Raw genomic sequence first — 19997 nt, forward strand, 5'->3', positions numbered from 1 at the left:
ATGCATCTTGTTTACATAGCGCCAGTTAAGAGTGTGCGCTCGAGCTGCGCGGAGCAGACGCAGGAGGTGTCGCGAGCGCGTTGGGTGTGCTCGGAGCGTAAAGGAATCTTTGTTTTTAAAGTTGTTATAAAGTCGTTTTCTGACAGCTAAAGCTCAATTTAAGTTTCGAATCCGGGAAGTGAGTATGTCTTAAAGGACCTGTGCATGGGATTTCGGCTACAAGTTGAGAACGAGCTGTGGATGGAGTCCGGCGCGTGCGACGAGGCTCGACTGCGCGCGCTCTTCCTCGAGTGCGACGTGGACGGTTCGGGGGTGATCGAGAAGGGCGAGTTCGAGCGGATGTGCTCAGGACTGTGCGTGCGATCGGCGGACATCGACGACCTCTTCAGAAAACTAGACGCGAACCAGGACGGAGCGATCAACATGGAGGAGTTCATCCGCGGCTTCCAGACCGCGTCCAGCCTGTCGAGAGGGGAAGAGCCGAGCGGCGCGGAGGATTTCACTCTGGCCTGGGAAGACTTCAAGAACCGGCTCGGGGAACACAGCAGGTTCATCCCGCGGTGAGGACAAACACCTGCAGCAAAGTGTTTATAAATCACATTTAGTTCCATTTACCCTTTATGTTATTATGAATAAATAATAATTGCAACTCATCAGGGTGTAATTTAATACTGTAGGTAAAATCCTGTTGGGAAAAAAAGGAATTCTGTTCATCTAACACACCTTCATTGTTCTGAATTCAGCTCAATGGCTATAAAAAGCATATAATGAGATATAAAATGGGATATAAAACCCAGTAGAAGTTAACTGAACACAGTAAACTTTACTCCAACACTGTACATGTTCATTATTTTAAATAATTAACACTAAGAGCTATTTGTACTAAATATCATAAGGATTACTTGAACACTATAGATACGAACAATTGTCAACATTTTAAGTGTCTAATCAAATGACGGTGTTATTCCGCATTATATGAGTCATTTGAACAGGTTGTTCAACATTATAAGATTTCATTAAACACTTATAGGTGTAATCTAGCATTATAAGAGTTATTGGAACAAGATCCAAGATTATAAGTGTCTCCAAACAAGTGAATGTGTTATTCAGCAATATAAGAGTTATTCGAACAGGATATTAAGCATTATACAAGTTATTGGAACAGTATTGAACATTGTAAGCGTCATTAAACAAGTAGATGTTATACATCATTATGAACAGTTTATTCAGCGTTATTAGAGTTCATTAAACACGTAGGTGTTATTCAGCAATATAAGGGTTACTTGAACAGGATATTAAGCATTATACAAGGTATTGCAACAATATTGAACATTTTAAGTGTCATTAAACAAGTATAAAGTAGATGTTATACATCATTATGAACAGTTTATTGAGCATTATTAGAGTTCATTGAACACATGCAGGTGTTATTCAGCAATTTAAAAGTTATTTGAACTGAATATATATTATTAAAAGAGTTCATTACACACACGTAGGTGTTATTCAACATTATCAGAGTTATCTTAACAGGTTATTTAACATTGAACAGTGTAGTTGTTATTCAACATTATAAGACTTAAGTAATCAATATGGGTGTTATTTACTATGATAAATGTTCATCTGGGTTAATCGATATCAATGGAAGTACAGGGGTTATTCAACATTCATACAGTAAAATAAACACTGTATTTCAGACACAAGGAATATCGATGCCGGCAAAAAAAATTTTTATAATATGCAGTATAGTTCACAGTAGGTAGACTCCGTACATTATAACAACACCCAGCAGCATGGACATTAATGGGTTATTAAATGCATTTAATGGGAAGGAATATCCAGTGGATGTTTAATATAAAGAGTATTATTTTGTGAAAATATTTTCGTATGAGTTGTTAATAGTAATGAGTTAAATTACAAGTTTTCCTGACCTCAAAGTAATAGGTTTAATTTGTCATTGTTTTTTTTTATTCTAAAGTAAACATATAAAGTGGTCAGAGAATAGGTATTGTAAATTATGTAATAAAGCTATAAAAAAAACCTCCTTGCATTGAAACACGCCTGTATGTAAACTCATCGTGACCTGTTTGCTGAACGAGTCAGTAAATTGAGCCAGCGAAATACATAATACTCCCATTGATAAATGTTTACATTTTCACTTCTGGTATGTTGTTTGTTTTCAAAAATGTTTTGCTCAAGCATGTACTTTAAATGGATGTATTAATTATGTAACGCTTTTATTATCGCAACCTTCAGCTTTATTTGCTCAGTCGAAAACGTAACAATCTTTTGTATTCATTGTTTGACGCTTGAACCACGATGAAAATCCGCCTATTTATTATATATGATATAATACTTAATCATTTTCATGATGTGAAGTCAGTAGCTATTTCGTAAAGCTATTTTGGTAACATTCTTTATACACTATCTCTGTTTATCCACCATGTTTATGGCTTGGAAAAAATGCGTAATAGTTAGGTCACACATGTTTATGTATTCCAGTGGTTCTAGTAAAATTTCTGCAAAACTGTAAGAGATAAAGACAGTGGAAAATAGAGGACAGTAAAACTACACAGGGAATGATAATGTTAGGTATCAGAACAGAGTTCATGTACAGGTCATGGTGTTTTTTTGTTTGATAAAGCAACCTCTCAAGGTTAGTTTGGGACATACAGTGTGGTACACTCTAAAACACATTGACTTCATTTCTGATTAAAGCAGATTAAATATGACAGCATTTAAAATTGTCGTATGACCAAATACGATATTTAAAAGTTAAATAAATGTATATGTGTATTTACAGATTATTATTTTAATTCGAGTACCTATAAGAATGGAAGTAATAATATTTCTCCAATTAATATTTGGCTTATTCATGAATTGATTATTTTCAGGAAGACTTGGTACGTTAGGGTTGATTTTTTTGTTATAATTATTATTATTTTTTTAGTTAATTTAAATGATTTTTTCTCCCATATTTTTAATAAACTATTTGATGTAAACTATGCTATCTGTAAAAGTGAAATCGTGTCATTTAATATTTATGCATATTAATCATTTTTTCCGATCTATGTTTTTGTTCAGGATTGATCAGGTTTCGACTCTGTACCATAACATCGGTCTGACCGAAAGCAGAATGATTCCTCAGTATGAAAAGGTCCTTCTAAACTTCACCAAAGAGGTGAAACTCCAGAGTAAAGAGATGGAGCGGCTGGCGCTGGCTGTCAAAAGGTAAACACAGGTGTCAGTCAAGCCCATCGTGGTACAGTGATGTGTGTACAGTGATCAATTAGGATACATATTTCTCAAACAGGATTATATACTCCCCCACAATACACATTTCATAGACTGATTTCTATCAACTGTAATGTCACTGCAAGAGAGTTTAACTTCACATGAACTGTGTTTTTGTAAGTAATAAAACACTTTTAAACTCACCTACCATGGGCTGCCTGAATAGCTGCTCCTGATTGGCTGCATTTGGTGTGCATTTATAAACATAGGTTTGATATTTGCTTATTATTTTTCTCTTTTGGTGAGTGTGGAAATTTTGATAAATGAGATAATATGTTAAGAACTGGAGAATATAATGTTAAAATGAGTGAAATAATGGAAAAACAGCACATAGAATTAACACCAACAGCTTCATTATTAGTGCAAATACAGACAAATGAATATTAATCTTATAATTTATTCTTTAACTTGTTTTTAGTTCGCTGGCAAAATGAACATGATATAAGCAGAATAATCCTCACAATGCACTCCATCGAGGCTTTAAATTGCGTGACATCTATTTATGCATTATCCTTTTTATATTTCACAAAATCGGCGATATAACATTGTACTGCCAACCATGCAAGAATACACAACGTCATGAAGATCTTTTGTATCAGACATTTTGTATCAGAATTTATTGACCTCCAGTGTCTTAGACCTGAAACTGGAGACTCCTATAATGAATGTTCAATAAAATTCTTCTAAGCTTAAACATATTAAACAGTTCATGTTTTCTTATGACTACCGCATGACTTGCATGAACATGAATGCAGTTGCCTGCTTTGAGCAGAGTAGCTGTTATATAGAACTTTAATCAACACCTTCTGACCAATCAGATTTGAGAATTCAACAGCACTGTGAAACACTGTGTGTTTGCAGGGCTCAGGACCAGACTGCCATTCAGCTGAGTGCGATGGAAGAGGAAATGGACCAGCGCATTCAGGCAGCTGAGAGAAACACACGTGTGGAGGTCAGTTTAGCATCTCCATCACTTCTAAAAACCCAGCTTTTACTGTGTTTAGGTTTAGGTGTTGCACTTTGTTCAAAAATGAAGACAAGAAGCTCAGAGTTGTTCTTCCTGAGATTAGAAAATGCTCTAGCTTTCCTATGCACAAAACCTACTATCATAAACCGAGAACACAGACTCTGATTAAACCCCGATACTGAACGTTTATCTGTGCATAATTTGTGTATATTAGCCAAAGCAAGACATTTGATATTAGAATAGCATTTTAAATAGGTAAACATTTTATCTATGTAATGATCCTGCCCATGATCTGTGTATTTACAATGATATGTGGAACTTTATAATGTGATACTGTTTGTGTTGTTTCTATGGGATCCTGTTTTTGGCATTTTAAATAACGCAACATAACAGCTCAATGAGCACAGGTGTATTCACGCTGCTGTGGTAAGGTAAACACTTCTGTCATGTGAGTCTTCTGGATGAGCTCCAGAGCTTTATTTATCTACGGCGTAGCAGTTTTCAAGGCTGAGAAGTCTGGGTAATTTCGGGTCTCCTCGCGTCCTTAACCTTGTTTCTAATCTTGTTCCTGGTCCATCATTTACCAGCTGACCCACGTTTATTTCTAAGTTACTTATCACTGTACAGTACCTGATGGTCTGTTAGTTTGAAACAGTGTGTGTTTATTGCATCATTCAACAAAACAATGAGTGTCTGGTGGGTGGCAATACTTTCAACAAGTGGACTTTTATTTATTTGATATCTTTTCAAATGTATTACATGCGTTAGCGTGAACAAGTAACATCGAGTACAGTTCATCATGGGAAAGAAAAGTTCAAACAAACAGCTGATAACGTGATTATTTATATCATGAGCCGTGTTCCAGCAGTGCAAGTATTTTTTTATTTTCCCAGAACTTCAAGATAGATTTATGCAAATGTATTACAGATGAAAACATGTTCCACGTATTTTTCTTTCTCTCTTTTTTTTACATCAGCAATTTCCTTTACATGATTTACATAGGAACAGATTAGGTCAAACATTTTCCAAAATGTATGTTTTTAAATAAGGCATCAATACGGTTTGAACAGATATTCATCCACTTTTAGTTTTAAATCACAATATGTGTGTGTTGGTAAGGAATCAAAACACTTGGGGCTTGAATTTAACTGATTCTGATTGGCTTGATGGTGTGCATTTGTAGACACAGGCAACACTAATTGTTCCTAATGATCCTATTAATCAAAATATTTGATCTTTGCTTATCATTTAACTTTTATAGTGATTGTGGATATTTTGATAAATAGGCTAAGGAACAAGAGAATTTAAAGAACTGGAGGATATAATGTTAGAAATTCAGTTTCATTGTGTTACTGATCTTCTTATAACCTCGGCCATCTTTGTGGAGAGCAACAATTTCAATTCTCAAATCCTCAGAGAGTCTCTGCAATGAGATGTTGAACATCCAGTGGTCAGTATGAGAGCATTGAACTCAAAGCACTGAATTTTAACTGCTCTAATACAAGAGACACACATTTGTATGGTCCTGTAGAGCAGACAAAAACATGAACATGATTATTAGGACATGCGGCTTTGCACGGTTAAACAGCGTACAGCTGTTATCACTTGTGTACTCACTTTTGTTGCCAGCTTTTTGACAATAATGGCTGTATGTTGAATTATTTTTAGACGATAGTAAATGTATACTGCTATACAAGCTGCACATTGACTACTCTAAAATATACCAAAGTTTCACTTCTGTAGTATTGTCCTTTAAGAAGATATATTAAAATGGTTGCTAAATTTCAGGGGTAACAACCTTTGTGAGATACTTTATTTCCTTTATTTATTTACATCAGCAATGGCCTTCTCACGATATTCATGGGAACAGATCAGGACAAACATTTTAGTTTGAAGAAACCCTACTCCATTACAGCCACCCAGTTCCAATATAGTGCCATATTTGTTTGTGGAAAATGTGCTAACGCTGATTCCTCACAGTGACTCTATTCTGTTTCTTTACATTTTACATATCTTTCAGGAATCTAAGAAGGCAGAGGCCGCACTAAGCATTGTGAAAGACCAGTACGAAGCTCAGCTGAGTGAGTTACACCAGAAGGTCCTCACCCTCCAGATGGTGAGCGTTCGTTTCTTAAATTCTGTTTATACTCCGGCAGTGTTGACTGCTCGAATCTGACTGGTCAAAAAATGTTGATTAATTTAAATTTTTGATTAAAAATACCTTAGCGTGTTTATGCTAATATATTATTGTTTCTATAGTGACTTGGCAGGTGGTCTACATAAAAACGTGTAGTTGCTAAGTTTCTGCAAGGAGATATTTAATTAGCATTTCAGACAAGCAGCTTTTTATTTGAAATATATCAGAATTTTAAGTGACTACTGGAATGCTATATAGACTGTCACAAAAAAAAAAAAAAAAAAAAAACACAGGCTGAAGTTTGATCTCTTTCACAGGTTGAAGACAAGAACAAGAGCACCAGCCTCAAACAAGAAAACGTTATACTGAAGCGAAAGAATAATGAGCTGACCCTGGTATGTTATGGTTATTTATTTACTTGGACAGATGGTGGAAATCATTGTACTTCCCACAGAGACTTACCTTGTCTAATTACCTTTGGTGAAAACGTCTTTACTCCAGTGAAGTGACCACCCATAGAAAATTCTTTGGGACCCTTTTTATCTGATGTTGGCTCCATTTTAATCCACTCAATTTCCCACCATATAATTTGCATAGTTTCTAGGGCTGAGTGTAAACCTGATACCAGGCATGAGTGCTTTCCTTTGTGTTTTGGCTCATTCAGTTTCCCTGTCGCAGTGGTGTGGCCTTTCCAGATCACACCAGGTCTTAATCCACAGTTTCTTACAGCATGTTCTAGTTGTTCAGCTGCTCTGATTAGGAACTGATTAGGAACTGAATACATTTGGACACTGCAATCGTGAAAAATCCATATTTAATGTTCTTGCATGGTTTTGGTTTGTTCACAGAAATTTACATTCATTAAACCTGACAGACAATATGATTGAAATCACATCATTTTATTGGCCAATTTAGAGAAAATGAACTTTTATATCAGGTTGTTTGCGAGCACACGTCTGGACTTACAGATTTTCATGAAGGTTAAAAACATGACAGTCCGAATTAATTCAAACATTACTATTACATCTAAAACAAAATCTGACTGGATAGTCCATTATACAGTCTTCACTTATTGTTTTGCTCCTGGAGAAGGAATCTTCCATAAATGGCTGTCTATGTTATAGGAAATTAACAAATTTTGAGAACGTCTTCATGTCCTATCAGGCTGCGGATGTTGAGTATTTCCAAATAACACTTTTATTCCTTACTTGTACTGTGAAAAGAATTTTAATACATTGATTCAGTTATTTAAAGGTTTTTTTGTGTGTATCTTTTACAGCAAAACCAAAAGCTGAAGCAAGAACTGCTGGAGTCACAGACCAGTATAGCAATTCTACAGAGTGAGCTGGACTCCGCCAAGAGTGATCTTACTGACCAGAGCATCAATCTTGAACGGTGATTGTGATATAGCTATTAATTCAGTGACTATTAGTTATAATTGATCGATTCAGGTCAAAAGCTTCAGTAAATCTTCATATCAAACATCAGTAAGGGGGAAAAATGGGCCTCAGTGCCAGAGCGTGGCACGATTTTCAGCGCAACATGGTGTTTCACAATGATTTCTCTTGGTGTTTTCAAACACAACTATCTCCATAGAATGATTCAAAAACCAAACATTATTTGGTGAGCAGTAGCTCTGTGAGGGGAGATGCGGTTTTGATGACAGATGTCATAGAACAATTGCCAAACTGACTAAATCTCAAATAAGCATTTTTCACAACTGTGGATTTATAATATTGGATTTGAACATGAAGCTATGAACTTTTATTTGCACACCATTAGATAGTTGCATAAAAAGGAAGGTTTATATGCATATTACAGTGTAGGTACAGAAGGTAATACATGAAGTTACTGACATGAAATACATATATATTTTTGTAAAAACAAAAATAATAATAATTAAATAAACCATGAACAGTTGTTAGAGGAGAGTGTAAGGGTGTGGTTTTGTTACTATGGAAGTACTAGTCCTTAGGTAAACTCTCAGGGATGGACGAATTTTAATGAGTCACACACACACACACACACACACACACACACACACACACACACACACACACACACACACACACACACGTAAAGATACTGATCCTTTTGCGCATTATCAGGGTCTGGCCACTCCCACTGCTGTTTGCTCTTCTAGCATCATAAGAGCAGGATATCCTGGAGTGACGCCACACACATGAAGAATTTGGTGGCCTTGTTGCTCAGCAACTAAGTCCGAAACCTTTTTAAATGCTCGCTTCAGTGGATCTGACGTTCTTGCTGTTCACTCTTTATGGAATAGTGCAGTGTTTTTACAGCGACTGTAGTGTATTTGCATTTAAGTTGGGCAAAGATTTAGATGTTTACTTTAAACCTGATGAAAATGAAAATCTCATGATGAAAAGTCATGTTTTAGCCAAAAATTTTTTATTATACTATTGCAGACAGACAGACAGACAGACAGACAGACAGACAGACAGACAGACAGACAGACAGACAGACAGATAGATAGATAGATAGATAGATAGATAGATAGATAGATAGATAGATAGATAGATAGATACTTTATTCATCCCAATAGAAAATTGGGTATAGATTTATCTCTTAGCACATCTTGTGCACACTGATTGTGGTTATTTAAAAGATTTTTCCTGGCTCTCTGTGGATTTTTTTTTTAAAGGCATTCTTAAATTCTGCATGCGAAACTAATTAGGATTTTGGCTAAAAGGTATTTATTCTCCTTATGTTTGGAGACTTTCAGGACACCCTGCATGTTTTAAAAAACATGTTCAATGTGGAACTGTTTTTATTTACATTTTGTACCTGTCTAGGCTGTCATCCAGCAAAGATCGCATTGGTAAAAAGCCAATTCAAAAAACACATGGTAGAATAAACAGTCTGGATAAAGATGAGCTTTGCTAGCTCAATATAGTTTCCTCACACAGTGAGTGTTATTGGAGAATTGCATGCTGTAGGAAAAATATTCGTAAGCCTAATGAATTCAGTTTGTAATTAGAGCTTTTTGGAATTGAGATTTTCTTATTTTCATCTTTTTTTTTTTTTTACTTTCGAGATTTCTTTTATATATACTTTCTATTGCAATATATGATATTCTGTGGCCGAGACATACATATGCATACTTATGTAGTTTAATGTCACTTTCCAGAACTGGCGTAACAGACCAAAGGGTCATTCTCGTTACTTCCTGTTTCCTGAAGGTTTTGTTAATCTGCAGTCAGATGGAAACTTCTGTGTTAACCGTACTCTTCCTTCTAAAAAAAAAAATTACTCAAAAGGCAAATTATACACATCAAGCACTTCATAATGTGGTTCCCATGTAAAAGTTTAGTAAACCTCCAATCAGACTTTCAAGCAAACCGATTTTCCTTTATTTTCTCAGTACATGGAAAAGTGTAAAAAATTCCTGTTCGTGGTTATTAAACCTAAGTTACTCATGCAGTCGATGGGGATTAGATATTAAAGATTTGAAAACGCTGATGTATTCCTTGAGGTGTAAAATTCTTTATTCTTGTTGCAATTTTATTATTCAAATATTAGCTGCAATTCTATCTAAATATTGAATGTGGTTTGGGTAACAAATAAAGTAGTGATGCCAGTATTACATGATCATTCATAATCTACTAATGACAATTATTATTACTATATCTTTTAACAGCGATGAAGCCCTAATGAGGTCTTTTTCTGAGGGGAGGGAAAGCCTGGAGAGGCAGATTGAGATTCTTCAGTAAGTACAAATAAGAACATAATAAAACCAAAATAAAAACCAATTACATAATAAAATTACACAATAATTTATAATTACATAATAAAAAAACAAAGGGAAGGATTTTATAGTTTGTTCAAGTATGGAATATAAGGTGCAATTTATTTATTTATTTTTTTTCTGGCCGCTAGATTAGCAAACAGAAAGCTTCACGACACCAATGATGGTCTGCGTATGACTCTGGAGAACAGCCAGAGCAAAAACAAGATTCAGGTAAATGCTTGAACACGATCATTTGATCTCTGTACACAAGGTTGTGCCTAAACAGAAACTAAAGTAAGTTTGAAGATGGATTAAGATTTTAAATGAACAGTGGTCTGTCCTAATCTCGCTAAGAAGGTTGGGATTAGCGTGACAGCAAGTTGAAGGTGTAATGAGTGTTTGTGTGTGTGTGTGTCAAATGTCAAAATTTTTTCAAATTAATTATGTTTGCAGAGAGTTAGTGGACTGTCTCCTGCAAATACCATCGACAGGACGAAAGGCACAAGCACTCCATATTTTGAAAGGTATGTCCAGAGTGTGATTTTTATCTGTGAATTGGTATATAAAATGTTATATGGGAGTATACACTGTACAAAAACATGTAAATATCTAAGTTACACTGAAATAATAAAATCGTGGTACTTTGTCACTTTAAATAGCAAATTTATAGTTACTCTTACCACCACAACACAAGTTGATTGTTCTTTTTGTTTTTAAATATGCCACAACATGTTTTTTTATATCCATTTATAGTTACAAAACATCCATGAGACAAGTTATATGCTGTTATACTATTGACAGTTATTATTTTACCAACCGATTTTATGTGTTAACACTGGAGTAACCAGCTATAAACAGAAAACCCACGTCAGTAATGGTATAAATCATCATCAATATAGAAATGATCTTCTTCTTCTTTTTCTTTCGGCTGCTCCCATTAGGGGTCGCCACAGCGGATCATCCGTCTCCATACCACCCTGTCCTCTATATCTGCCTCTTTTACACCAACTACCTGCATGTCTTCCCTCACCACATCCATGAACCTCCTCCTTGGCCTTCCTCTTTTCCTCCTACCTGGTGGCTCCATCTTCAGCATTTTTCTACCAATATAATTCATGTCCCTTCTCTGCACATGTCCAAACCATCTCAATCTCGCCTCCCTCACCTTGTCACCACAACATCCTACATGTGCTGTCCCTCTAATAAACTCATTTCTAATCTTGTCCATCCTCGTCACTCCCAACGAAAACCTCAACATCTTCAGCTCTGCTACCTCCAGCTCCACCTCCTGTCTTTTACTCAATGCCACTGTCTCTAATCCATACAACATCGCAGGTCTCACCACAGTCCTATAAACTTTCCCTTTCATTCTTGCAGATACTCTTCTATCACAAATCACTCCTGTCACTCTTCTCCACCCACTCCACCCTGCCTGCACTCTTTTCTTTACTTCCCTAACACACTCTCCATTACTTTGCACTGTTGACCCCAGGTACCTGAACTCCTCCACCTTCTTCACCTCTTCACCCTGCAACCGCATCACTCCACTGCCCTCCCTCTCATTCACACACATGTACTCTGTCTTACTCCTACTGACTTTCATTCCCCTTCTCTCCAGCGCATATCTCCACCTCTCCAGGCTCTTCTCAACCTGCTCTCTACTCTCACCACAAATCACAATATCATCTGCAAACATCATAGTCCAGGGAGACTCCTGTCTGACCTCGTCCGTCAACCTGTCCATCACCACTGCAAACAGGAAAGGGCTCAGGGCCGATCCTTGATGTAGTCCAACCTTCACCCTGAACCAGTCTGTCGTACCTACTGCACACTTTACTGCCGTCACACTGTCCTCATACATGTCCTGCACCACCCTCAAATACTTCTCTGACACACCTGACTTCCTCATACAATACCACAACTCCTCTCTCGGCACCCTGTCGTACGCTTTCTCTAAATCCACAAATACACAATGCAGCTCCTTCTGTCCTTCTCTATACTTCTCCATCAACATCCTCAAAGCAAATAAGGCATCTGTGGTGCTCTTCCTCGGCATGAAACCATACTGTTGCTCACAGATGGTCACCTCTTCTCTCAGCCTGGCTTCCACTACTCTTTCCCATAACTTCATGGTGTGACTGATCAACTTAATTCCCCTGTAGTTACTGCAGGTTTGCACATCTCCCTTATGCTTAAAGATCGGTACCAGCACACTCCTTCTCCATTCCTCAGGCATCCTCTCCCCTTCCAGAATCCTGTTAAACAATCTGGTTAAAAACTCCACTGCCATCTCTCCTAAACATCTCCACGCTTCTACCGGTATGTCATCTGGTCCAACCGACTTTCCATTCTTCATCCTCTTAATCGCTGCTCTCACTTCCTCCTTACTAATCCTATCTACATCCTGCTTCACCAACTCCACATCCTCCAACCTTCTCTCTCTCTGATTTTCCTCATTCATCAGCTGCTCAAAATACTCCCTCCATCTTCTCAACACACTCTCCTCACTAGTCAACACATTTCCCTCTCCATCCTTTATTGCTCTAACTTGCAGTACATCCTTCCCAGCTCGGTCCCTCTGCTTGGCCAATCGGTATAAATCCTTTTCTCCTTCCTTAGTGTCCAACCTCTTATACAGTTCCTCATATGCCTTTTCCTTGGCTTTCGCCACATCCCTTTTAACCTGCTGCCGCATCTCCTTGTACTCCTGCCTACTTTTCTCATCACTCTGTCGATCCCACTTCTGTTTTGCCAATCTCTTTCCCCTAATGCTCTCCTGCACTTCCTCATTCCACCACCACGTCTCCTTGTCTTGCTTTCTATTTCCAGATGTCACACCAAGTACTTTTCTAGCTGCCTCCCTCATCACTCCTGCGGTAGTTGCCCAATCATCCGGCACCTCTTCACCACCACCAAGCCCCTGTCTGACCTCTTCCCTGAACCTCACACTACACTCTTCCTCCTTCAGTTTCCACCATCTTATTCTTCTTTCAAACCTTACTTTCCTCCTCTTCTTCTTCGCCTCCAAAACCATCCTACAGACCACCATTCGATGCTGTCTAGCTACACTGTCCCCCGCCAACACCTTACAGTCTCCAATATAGAAATGATAACATGTATAATATTACTGGCTCTGCAGGTGCTGTAAGGCCTACACGGATGATGAATACGACCAGCTGCGAATAGCTGAGTGCCTGCAAACCCAGAGCAGTGATTCTTATGCTCTGGCGCTTTGCGATCCCATGCGCAGGCGGAGCAGCTGTGAGGTGGACAGCCTAGACGAAAGCTACATAGACAGTGGCTTGTCTACTCTGCGCTCCAACAATGGCTACAACTCTGAGCAGGGGAGCACAGGTCGAAGCACCCCAAACACAGCTGCCTTCAGCTGCTCGGGAGACACCTCAGATACGGAGGTGGGAGATTACACACATATGGACATGTTTGCACTACAATGGCCTATTATTACTGATACGATTTGACACATATGGACAAAAGTTTGAACATCCAATTCCACATTTGCTGCTATAATAACCGTCACTCTTCTTGGAAGACGTTGCACTAGATTTTGGAGTGTGGAGATTTGTGCTCATTCAGCCACAAGGGTGTTAGTGAAGTAAGGTACTGATGTAGGGTGAGGAAGCCTGGGGTGCAGTCAGCGTTCCAATTCATCCCAAAGGTTTTCAAAAGGATTGAGGTCAAAGCTCTATTGCAGGCCACTCAGGATCTTCCTCTCACACCAATGTAAACTTTATCTTTATGGAGCTGGCTTTGTGCTCAGGGGCACTGTCATGCTGATACAAGTTTTGTTCTTCTTGTTCATGTGAGGCAAAAAAGCCGAAAAACTGAAAAAGCAATGTTTACATGCAGTGTATCTCGAACAACACTTTTAAATGTGTTTGTTAGAGAACAACTTGTAGCACTGTTGCGCTTGTGTTCACGTACAAGCACATTATTGCTGAGAATTTAGTTTTGTTCTTTCATGAACAGAACTAAATGTTGCAGAACTAAATCCATGTGTTTGTGTGTGCTGGTGTTCCAAGGTGCCAGAAGTCCGAGACGAGCCACAGTGCGAATCAGACAGCGAGTCTGTCATGAACATGACTTTAAATTCGCTCGACGTAAAAGACATCACAGCTCCAGGGAAGAAGAGCCTTTCACCAATCTTCAGCGAGGTACGAGTGAGATTACAGTGACACTTTAAACTTTAAACACTTAAATCATAACACTCAAGATTAAACATAAATCTTAAATAAGCAGACAAGCAATGCATTCAGCTATAAAATGTGAGGGAAAACGTACACAGTCAGAATTCAGTGTAGGTGGAATTCTGGGGCTAAGAAATAAAAAATAGCAAGGGTTATACCTCTATTCTGGATGCTGATTGGACGGAAGAAAATCACAGCATTTTAATAATGTGCTCATTGTAATATGTTACCATATCTCTAGTAACAACAAATTTTGAGATTTCTTGGTAACATGGCAAGCTGCCTACAGGTTTTTTTATCATTAAGACCAAGAGATGAGAAACAGAGGTTAGTGAATAAATGACCGTTGATAACTGTTATTAACGACAGCAGGAACTAGCTTGGATGTTCCACAACATTAAATATAATTTATAAATGAATAAACGGAATATAAAATTGTTAGCTTTGGCAAGGGATATGAGGAAATACAGGTTGACTCATATTGTGCATTATTTTCCTGTCTGAGCATGCCCCTAAGTGTTTCATTTCTTACACCAGACTAGCGCTGTAAACCCTATTTTTTTATTTTCTGTACTGTTTAATAAAGTACAAACCTTCCCAGATGAAACATGTTAAACAAAAAAGTAAGTTTAAACGTTTTCCTACAGAAACTGAAGAACGAGACGGTGGTGACAGCTCACGCATCGGCGAAAACGTATAAGATTGTGTTAGCGGGTGATGCCGCGGTGGGCAAGTCCAGCTTCCTCCTACGTCTCTGTAAAAATGAGTTTAAAGGCATCACCAGCACCACCCTGGGTAAGTGCTACTGAGTGTTTTTTAACAAGATGTAAAAAAAAAGAAAAAAAAAAAAAACACTTTTATTTATTGAAATTAAAATGGAAGACAGAGTATAAGGTTCAGAAATGTTTATATATTTACACATACACTGATTAGCCATAATATTAAAATCACCTGAAACAGCTCTGAGCCTTTAAAAGACCTCTAAAAACATGATGTGGTATCTGGCACCAAGCATCTGTCCTGTAAGTCCTGTACGACCTGTAAGTTGTGAGGTAGGACCTTCATCGTACGGCCCAGTGCATCCCGGATATACTCGATTTGATAGAGAACTTGGGGGCCACGTTAACATTTTGAGCTCATTTTTACTCACACATTTCCAGAACTATTTTTCCAGTTAGACAGGGTGCATTATTTTGCTGAAAGTGGCCACTGCAAACACAGTGAAGCAGTGTGCTTGGTGTGCTTGCCCATTTTTCATGCTTTCCATATACTGTATGCTGCCTAATATTTACATGTGTCTTTGTAACAAGTTAATAAATAAGGATCAGATACCAAATGCCGGCTGTGTTTGTTCTTGTTAAGGTGTTGATTTCCAAATGAAGACTCTTGTCGTAGACGGAGTGCCGACAGTGCTGCAGCTTTGGGACACTGCAGGTCAGGAGAGGTGAGAAGCTAAAGCATGGTCATGAAAATAATCAATCTCTAAACCACCAAAAATAATCCACCTTACTCCCAACCCCTCACATTGGAGCCCAAAATATTCCATAGTAAACAGTCCTAGCGTGCTTAAACCCATTTGTAGTCAAAACCCTGAAGCGAAACACATTCTGGACAGAATCTTTAGCATCATTATTACCTTAAACATTGTTTGTTTACACTGGTAAGTATGGTTTCTACTCGACAGGTTCAAAAGCATTGCAAAATCGTACTTCAGGCGGGCTGACGGCGTTCTCCTGCTTTACGATGTGACCTGCGAGAGGAGCTTTCTAAATGTGCGAGAATGGGTCGACACCATAGAGGTATTTCTGATCTTTTATCACCTTTAATGAATCTCTTGGCATTTTTAACGATCAGCAAGAAGGTTCAATAGCGATCTCATTTGAATATGACGAATAAAGTGTACATTAGGTGTTTACATAAGCTCCCCTCGTTTTCAGGATGTGTCCCAATATAAAATCCCCATAATGCTGGTAGGAAATAAGACAGATCTGCGGCAACAGGCTGTAAAGAATGACGTCACTTGCATCTCAACCAGCCTGGGAGAGAAACTGGGCAGGGTAAGGGGACTCACTATGACATGCCTAACTCATATACTTAAGTGTGTATGTGTATAGAGTGTTTGTCCCATTAAAGGAATGTTTACCAGGGTAAAATCTGTAACAAAATGCCAGAGTTTGAGGTACAAAGTGGTGTATGTGTGTGTTTCTTGACAGACTTACAGCTCCCTCTTCTGTGAGACAAGTGCAAAGGATGGCTCGAATATCATCGAGGCAGTGCTTCATTTAGCACGGTGAGTCTCTCGTAGCACAGGAATAAAGTTAGATATCTGCCATGCTTAAACCCCCAAGATAAAACCTAGATCAGCATATCCTAAATACTTTCATGTACATTATAGCAAAACAAACTCCTTGTGTTTACAGAGCAAACTGGAGACACTGTAATAAAGTAGTTTCAACACACGAGGGCAGCAGATCTGCTTAAACCGTGTCTAGACAGTTTAAGCAGACAACACAAATGCACAGTGACTCATTGTGCTGCCTTGTGTCGTTGTTTTTTTTTTTTGTTTCTGTTTTTTTTTTTTTACATAGTCATCAGGGTTTGGATCAATTTTCAACAATATGTTTTGGTTACAGACCAAAAATGCCCCTTTCTATCAACAGCAATATTTAGATGCTATTATTACACAATTATATGTTGTATTAATTATATTGAATAATATATTATTGCAAAATTACATACTGTTCCCAGTTAATCCATTTAAACTTTTAGGGGTAACTAATGCTAGAACTGTACCTGTGCAAAAGGAAAACTGAAATTTTAATTTATGAAAGAACTAAATATAGTATATATGAAATGTCAAAGTGTCACTTCTCCTGACTGTCACAACACCAAAGTGTATAAGTTTGAATCCTGGCCAGCAAATTTGGCCTTGTTCTTTTGGTGAGTGAGATTATTAGCAAGGCGTAAGGTTGTTCTTCTCTAAGATGATGTATGCAGAAGAGGGTGGGTAGTAATTTCTCACATAAATCAATAACTGTCACATCATAATGTTTTTCTTTTCTTTTTTTCACAGCGAGGTCATCAAACATGCACAGGAACGCAAACATACAACATTAGGGCCAAGTCTATCTGGGAGCCCCAGCTCAAAGATCTCCAGCTCAGTGTGCTGCAGGCCATAATGCATGTTTTTTTTTTATTTTTTATCATGCATTGTGATTTAAAATGCTTGTTTCAGAAAGATGGCATCTGTCTGTTGGAGACCAATATGCATTTCTATGCACATCTGTATTGCAGCCTACCTCGAACTTTGAAGAGTCTCATGTTTTACACTATGTGTGCTCCATATCAAATATTAACTCTGTTCTGGCATAACTGAAGAAGTGCACAATAATGTGAGTTGGGATAATAATGGAGTTCCATGAGGGTCCAACTTTTCTCTTGGCATTTTCTAACAGGTCGTTTGCAATGGACTGGTATGCATGTTGTGAGTTATTTACAAAAAAATAAATTTTTGTAAGTAATGTGACAAAGTAGGGATAGATTTCACTATTTTTATTTATGAAATAAAAAATATTTCTTATCTCGAACAGACACCTGGAAACTACATAAAGTATATCAGAACGTATATAAAAAAATGAATGTGAAAAACTGTCAGTAAGAGCAAAAAATAATTGAGTTTAGAAATATTCCTTATAGTTATAGTGTTTTATAAATAAAGTAAAAAACTTTACTGTGAAAACAATAGCTTTCAATTTTGAGTTGCTCTCTGATTGGTTGGAGCCACAAAAACATAGATGAAATCAGACTTAGCCATTAAGCTAACTTGATGTCATTTTACAGTTACTTCCTGAATCGACTTTCAGGTTCAGTAATTCACTTGCATGTACAGTACACTGCATTTTCCACTTTGGTTTATTAATGCAAGCACACTGAACAGACACGACATACACTTTTGCACATTTGAAAAAAACACAATCCTTCCTTGGCATTCTTTGACATTAGAAAATCGGGTTAATGAACTATGCAAACCTTTAATAATTTAGTGGCTAAAAAAGTTTTGTAAAAAAATGAAAAAAAAAACCTAAGAAAAAGATTCAAATCGTGCAAGAATATTTAGGAGTATAATGAGTTATCCTTTCATTATATTAAATGATAGGCATGGAATATCAGGACTTAGGACTTTTAGGACATTTGTATCTGAAAATGTGGATTTTGATTTTGTTGTTGTTGTTTATTTGTTATATGTTATTTTGTTTATTATTTAGTAAAAAATTAGGACACATATATATATATATTGCATATTATGGAGTTATATGAAATGTAAATCTTATTATTTAAATTTTAGTGAGTCGACAGTCTTTACTTATATTTTCTAAAATATAGATGTAATGATTCATTTCTGTATTTATATTATATTTTGACATAACGCTCTCATCCTAACAATGCTCGCATGTAACCTTGATTAACGGATATAGATATAATTTTAGCCACAATTTTAGAATTGTAGGACATATTAATATGTTATTGCTTTTCATACAAAGCAACATTATATGAATCTGTGTACGATTCATATGAACAGGTAGCAACACTGTACCATAATGAGTTTTTGAGGTAATTTTTAAATCCAGCTTCCTTGTACAATTTATCGAAGACACAAACTCACAGAAAGTGGGATTTATTGTATTCTGGATGATGGTTTAATGTTATATAGACATTATTTCTTCAGGTTCAGAGAATGTGTACAGTTTTTAAAACAGGACTTTGTTAAGAATCTATACACTATATATCATAGTATGCACATTTTATGTATTGTATTGATTACCTACTGAAGATTTCCTGCAATATTTTGCAGAATACTTGACCGGTTTTACTACTTTAAAGAAGGCACTGCCACTGCACATTCAGTGTCAGCCAAGTTAGAAGCAAATGTGAGGTTTTTTCTTTAGAGAAACGTTTTCAAACCGAATGGCAGCCAACGTAACATTGTTTAACCTATTTATTCTTCCTCGCCATCATGTAATCCCAATGCTCTGCTTAGACTGTCTTGCATTTTTTTGCTAATGAAATTTAACTTTATCATATAGAGTATATTATAAATTATTGTATATTCAACATATTTAATATACTGTGCACCTTTAAAATATGCAATAATCGATACAATGTTTTGTTACTTATACATTATGAAATGCATATATTGTGAAGTAATGGTATTATTAAATGATTATAAAAAGATGTTTATAAAAGATGTTCCAATCCAAATGTTATAATTTTATTTTATATAATTGTAATCATCCAATAACTTTTGTAATAAAGGAAATTTAACCATTGCCTTTTATAATGTGTTCAAATTTCAATGTATTTTGAATTCATTAGCTAGGTTGTGAGAAATTAACTGTCAAATGTTCAAGTTACTCATAAACTAGTTGTGAGTAAGCGAGAAACCAGTTAAAAACAACTGGCATCTATTTAAAGAGACCAATTAAACACAAATGTCATTCCAGAATGTTTAGGGTGGACATCTGTGGTATAACAGGGATACCTAATCAGCAAGCAATAATACAGTGTAATGCTTCAATTTGGGAATTTTATTGTGGCAATTCTAACATATAAAACAATCCGTAAATGAACATAGAAACAATTGACATT

General features: G+C 36.9%; 1 protein-coding gene across 1 annotated transcript; it reads left to right on the plus strand.

Annotated features, from left to right (window-relative positions):
- Window positions 1-19610, plus strand: rasef (RAS and EF-hand domain containing). The gene is made up of 17 exons (XM_083553967.1): window positions 1-560; window positions 3082-3228; window positions 4153-4243; window positions 6279-6374; window positions 6713-6790; window positions 7675-7790; window positions 10057-10125; window positions 10296-10377; window positions 10600-10670; window positions 13286-13559; window positions 14187-14318; window positions 14999-15146; window positions 15714-15795; window positions 16036-16150; window positions 16289-16408; window positions 16565-16641; window positions 17425-19610. The coding sequence occupies exons 1-17, from the start codon at window positions 205-207 to the stop codon at window positions 17528-17530; spliced, it is 2160 nt and encodes a 719-aa protein (XP_083410093.1). The 5' UTR covers window positions 1-204; the 3' UTR covers window positions 17531-19610.
- The last annotated feature ends 387 nt before the right edge of the window (window positions 19611-19997 follow it).

The sequence above is a fragment of the Silurus aristotelis genome, assembly GCF_946808225.1.
Source record: "Silurus aristotelis genome assembly, chromosome: 11".
Taxonomy (NCBI): domain Eukaryota; kingdom Metazoa; phylum Chordata; class Actinopteri; order Siluriformes; family Siluridae; genus Silurus; species Silurus aristotelis.